This window comes from Orycteropus afer, unplaced genomic scaffold (genome assembly GCF_000298275.1).
Source record: "Orycteropus afer afer isolate SDZICR_OR568_19922 unplaced genomic scaffold, OryAfe1.0 scaffold00291, whole genome shotgun sequence".
Lineage (NCBI taxonomy): Eukaryota > Metazoa > Chordata > Mammalia > Tubulidentata > Orycteropodidae > Orycteropus > Orycteropus afer.
In genome coordinates, this window is record NW_006921878.1 from 661,329 (window position 1) to 667,039 (window position 5,711).

Genomic DNA, 5,711 nt, shown 5'->3' on the forward strand with positions numbered 1-5,711 from the left:
GAATGCTGTTCCCTCCACCCCTCCTTCCAGCGTCCGTAAGCCTCCATGTTTGCCTGACTGGGCTTTTTCACTCAGAGCCCAGCACACACAGAACACCCCGTGAATGTCTGTGGGGAGGAGGGGCCATTAGCATGCAGCCAATTGTTTGGGGAGCCCTGGGTGCCTCCGAAGTAGGAGGGGGACCAGCTTCATTGGATGAAAAGCATCCTGTTGGAGCAGGCACCGAGAAGGCTTAGAGGTCAAGGTCAGGGTCAAGGGCCCCTCACCTGTCTCCCAGGATAGAACACAGGCACCAGAGCAGGAGCAAGCTGGCCAGGAATGGGGCGGGAGAGGGCATCCTGGCCCCTGGCACAGCACTGGCTGGACCTGGTGGGGAGGTCTCACAGGAGTGGCCGGTGAGAGGCTTCTGTGGCCTGGCCAAAGAGAGGGGGCGGGGGCACCCCCCACCCAGGTCATACCAGTCACCAAGCTGAAGCCACCAAGCTGTCACTCTGCCAGGCTCCATTCTGAGCACAGTTTGCTTCTTGTACGGCCTGTCACAAGGTGGACAGCTTGATCACTCCCATGTCGTAGGTGGGCAGACTGAGGCTGAGACACCATTTGTCCCAAGGGAAGGGTGCCAAGCAGTGTGTGTGCCCTCGCTCTCCTGCGCCCGGGGGCCCTGAGTGCCCCCTCCCCGCTGTGTCCCCGGCCATGCTGGGGGTGGCTCCTCAGCTCAGCCACCTGTGACTCAGGGCAGCTCAGTTTCCCAGACTGTCACGTTGGCTGTTGGCCCAGAAACTGCATCCCCCGTGGTCACAGGCCAGACCCTGCACAGGACGGAGTGGGGGATGTTCCCTTCCTGACCGCAGGGTAGGAGCCCCATCCCCTGGAGTCTCCACCCCCCATGGCCACGCAGAGCCCTGAGCAGTGATGAGGTTCCAAATCCCCATATGCTGCTACTGCGGTGTGTGACCTAGGGGCAGCCGCTTGGCCTCTCTGAGCCTCTGTAAAATGCAGATCCCGATGCCCCCTCTCCGGGCTCCTGTGGGGAAGTGTTTATAGAACACCAACCGCATATTGGACCGAGCACTGTTGGGGGCGGTGTGACACATCAGGGAGCAAGGGGGCTCACCGCGGGCGAGGGGGTAGCCAATAACCCTCAAAACGGGGGTTGAAAATGCAGCAGAGTTACCAGCGCCCGACCTACGCTGGCCAGAGAGGCAGCCCCAAGGAGGGGATGCTTCAGATGGCTCCAAGCAAAGGGGTGAGGGGGCTGAGCAGTGTCCTGGGGTCAGCCCTGGGTCCTGCCACTTCCCACCTAGGTGACTATGGGGACCTCAGCTTCCACATCCGGAAAATGAAGGTAAGAACGACTCCATCTCCTTGGGCTCCGGAACACAGCTGGGCGGCGAGGGATGGGCCAGGCCTGCTCCGGGGCTTCACTGGGCCTCTCTCTTCCTTTGCCCAGAAGGCCCTTCCGCAGACATCCACAGGGCGCCCCGTGATTTCTTCCTGACTCACGTCTCTACCCCTCACGCCCTCTGTTCCTTTCCCTGCCTCCCCGAGCGTCCTCATTGAGATAATGTGTAATTTCCTTATTTGTTCTGTTTACCCTCAGCCCTCCCCCTTCCCTTGCCTCCAGCACCCGCACAGGTGGTTGCTGCTGGCGATTGACTGTGGCTCGCAGCGCCCCCCTGTGTGCAGAGCAGGGCTGTGCCGCAGAGCTTGCAAGGCTGTGACTTTTCAGATCCCCTGGCCTCTTCTGAGGCCTCCCCTGGGTGCGCTCGAAATGTCAACCTCTCGGCAAGCAGCCAAGTGCATCGCTGAAGAACTCCCCGGCACACGATGGGCATCTGATAATTACTTAGTGAATGAATAAATGATCAGAGGGGGGGTCTCTGGAGGTGTGAGTGGGGAAGGGGCTCCCACAACCCTACTCACTTTCCTTGTGGCATTGACTGCCCCCTGAAATCATCACCAGGTTTTCTTTTGGGGTGTCTCCCACACCGAGTGGGAGCTCGTGGAGGGTGCCACGTCCTGGACCCAGTGTGGTCCTGGAGGCAGCATGTGCCCTGCTCGCAACTGGGGTGTGAAGGCTGGGGTGGGGCACGGCTGACGGAGAGGGAGCTGCTCCCACTGGTGACCTTCAGGTGCCCCTCGCCTCTCTGGGTCCAGCTTCCCCAGTGGGTCTCCCATGGTTCCTCTGCCAAGTACCAGGGGGCACGTGGGATGGGGTGCTGGGCACAGAGAACAGCCCCCTAGGCGGTGGTGTTGGGGTGGCAGTACCTGGTTGCTAGGGTTACAGCCACCTGTGCTGAGGATGTTGCCATGGAGACGGACCACCTGGGTGGAGAGGGAGGCTCCAGATGGGGAAAGCGTGGGAGGGGCTGAGGGCAGGGAGGTGGCTGCTAAGGGCTCTCTTGGGGAGGGGTGACATGGGGCTGGGAGAGGCTCTCCATGGCCTGCACCTTCGTGCCTGGTGAACTAGCAGGAGTCCTTCCGGGATAGCAATTATTTCTCAAATGAACAGCCCTTCTCCTCTCACCCTCTGGCTCTAGCATGACACACAGGTTCAGGTGTGGGTGGGGGCAGCAGTCATGGTTGGCCAAGGGAGGCTGGCCCAGACGAGCTGTTTCCCATCACTAAGCCCTGGTGCGACCCTCTGCAACTGGGGGTACATTCACTGGTTGCTCATGGACGACAGAGACCCTAGGGTGCAGATCCAGCTGCCCGAGTCAAGCCCTCGCTGCGCCACGAACCTGCTGTGTGACTGTGGGCCGGCAGCCTGACCTCTCTGGGCTTCAGTATTCTCATTTGTAAAGTGGGGCTAATAGCCAATCCCTTGTGGTTGCCAGGACGGTGGTTGTTGTCATTGTCAGATGCTGTCAAGGCCAGTTGGCCCTCGACTCATAGCAACCCCATGTTCAATGGAACGAAAGACCACCTTATCCTGTGTCATCCCTGTGACCTCAGGACAAAGTTTCAGGGGTTCATCCAGCCTCCATGGTGCCAGAAAGTCTGGAGTCCGTGAGAACTATAAAGTCTGTTCTGCATTTCCCCCCTTTTGATCAGGGTTCTTTCATAGAATCTTTGGGAGCCACAGGATTTTTGTTGGCTTGTTTTCAGAAGTAGATCGCCAGGCCTTTCTTCCTAGTGTGTTTTAGTGTGAAAGCTGGAGTTTCATTTCCTGTCCTTGCATGGTGTAGAGAATTGCTTTAACGTGGCCCTTCTAGCCATGCATGGTCTTGTTTGTTGTTGGGTCAAGTCAGTCCCAATTCATGTGAGAGCGGGTCAGTAAATAAGGAAAAATTGCTGCAGAAAAATTGATGCGTTTGAATTTTGATGTTGGTGAAGATAATATTGAATATACCACGGACTGCCAGGAGAACCAACAAATCTCTCTTGGAAGGGGTACAGCTGGAATGCTCCTTAGAAGTGAGAACAGGCAGACTTCGTCTCTCAGACTTTGGCCACGTTGTCAGGAACCGCTCCTCAGAGAAGGACATCATGCTGGGTAAAGTGGAGGGTCAGCAAGAAGGGGAAGGCCCTCAAGGAGATGGATTGACACAGTGGCTGCAACGATGGGCCCAAACCCAGCAGCGATTGTGAGGATGGTGGAGGACCAGGAAGTGTTTCGTTCTGTTGTACATGGGGTCCCTGTGAGTCAGAGCTGAGTCCACAGCACCTAACAGCAACCACATTTCCTTAATAAACCCCATAATTGTGAGTATCGTCTGAGTTCTGTGTGGCCGTTGAGAAGGGGAGTCCGTGGGAGGGACGGCTAGTGTCAGAATTGGCAAAAAGGCTGGAGGCGTGTGTGCCCCTCGCCCCTCCAGAATCAGCTTTGGGCTGACGCTGACAGTGACTCTACCTCCCCAGCCCCAGGTGAGGTGGGAGGGTGTGTCGTTTTCACACTTGGAATGCTGTTTTCTCAGTGGTGAAGGCTCTTCCCTCCTGGGGGACACTGACCCCTGCTGAACCCCGTCAGCATGGCCACAGATGGAGTGGGTGGGCAGCAGAAGGTACAAAGGACTCCAGAGAGGTGGCTGGGGTCCTGAACTGAGGCAGAAGGAGCCAGGTTTATACTCATTAACAGACATCTATTGAAGGTCTGCTATGTGCTGGGGGATAGTTACACACAGGCCCCGTCCCCATGAACCTCCTCATCTGATGGGGCAGGCAATGAAGGCAATACTTATCCCACATAGAGTGGGGGCCTGGGGCAGCTTTGCAGCTGGGAGGCACAAGGGGGAGTGCTGGAAGCAGTGACAACTGACAGGGGGCCTGCACCTGCACCCCTGGGTGTCCTCACTCTCTCTCTGGGCAGCTCCCAAGCCCAAACCATATACACCCAGTCCTCACCTATTGACATGGTCAGGTTCCAGAGACCGGGTCATTACATGAAAATTTGCATTATGCAAAAACGGAGGATGACCACATCAGATCTCAAAATGGACAATGATGACATTGTTATGTATCTGCCAAATCACATCATGACAGAACTGGCAAACCACTGAGAATCAAGGCCCAGCCAAAGTGACACACACCTTATCCATCACAGCCAGGGCTGCTCCTGCCTAGCGCCTGGGCACCTGTGACTGCCAGCCGTATCTCATTAATTCAGAGAATAAGCAGGGGAGTTTTCACTATTGTCGTAAATGCGTAATGTTGGATGACAGGATAGTCAGTGAGTGAGGAGTGCGTGTATAAACACAGATGCTAGCTGGTGACCCCATGTGTGTCAAAGCACACGTTTTCAAGGTCTGGTTTTTTGGAAATAGTTTGCCAGGCCTTTCTTCCGAAGTGGAACCCCAACCTTTTGCTTAGCAGCTGGGCTCCTTGACCACACAGGGACTCAGAGCCCAAGCCAACAGCCACACTCATTGAAGCTCTCCCATCATTTGTAAGGTTTGCCCTGTTCACAAAGCCCTCTTCCCCTCACTAGCATTTCCTCTTTTGAGTCCAAGCAGAACTGGGCTCCCCCTGCTCATTTTCTGCCCAGGAAACTGGGCCCAGGGCTCCAGGCTCTGCAGCAGAAGGCCCATGCAGCACGGCACTGTCCAGGTCCCCATGCTGCCACTCTGGGGCCAGAGTGAAGTCTCTGCTTGGCTGTTTCTGGCAGGAACGGGCCTGTGGCGTGAGAGAGGGTGACTTGGTCCCTCCCATCCCAAGGCCGGGACAGGCAGGAGACCCTCCTGCCTCCCTCCCTCTACAGGTATACTTATCTAGCTGTTGGCCTTGGTTTCCACAGCTAGGTGATGGGGCAGTTAGGAACTATGGGTGTCTTTGGAACAGAGGGAGGCTGTGGTGGGCAGATGGTGCTGGAGGCGCCCACCCACCACCAGGTTAGAATCCCATCTGTGTGACACTGGGCAAGTTGCTTAACCTCTCTGGGCCCCAGCTGCCTCATCTGTATGGTTGGTAGTTGCCGTGGAGTTGCTGCCCGCTCACGGAGACTCCACGTGTGATGAGTGGAATTGCTCCAGGAGGTTGTCAAGGCTGTGACCCTTCAGAAGCCAGGCCTTTCCTCCAGGACACCTCTGGGGGCTTTGAACCGCCAACCTTTTGGGTGGTTGTCCAGTGTTTAACCGTTCGTGCACCCAGGGATTTCTGCCTCATCTGTAAACAAGGATAATCAAAGAACCTAGCAGACAGGTTTGGAGAGGGTTCAGTGAACTAGAGGCCCGGGCATCACAGTGAATGCTTGAGTTACTGCTCACTGAGAAGTC

The 5,711-nt window shown here is 56.6% G+C and overlaps 1 protein-coding gene across 1 annotated transcript in view; it reads right to left on the minus strand.

Moving 5' to 3' along the window:
- Positions 1-5,711, minus strand: part of LINGO3 (leucine rich repeat and Ig domain containing 3) — a 30,284-nt gene that overhangs the window by 14,247 nt on the left and 10,326 nt on the right. Inside the window, exon 5 of the mRNA XM_042782325.1 lies at positions 2,269-2,325. Within this exon, the coding sequence (XP_042638259.1) occupies positions 2,269-2,325 (57 nt within the window). The remainder of the gene's footprint in view (positions 1-2,268; positions 2,326-5,711) is intronic.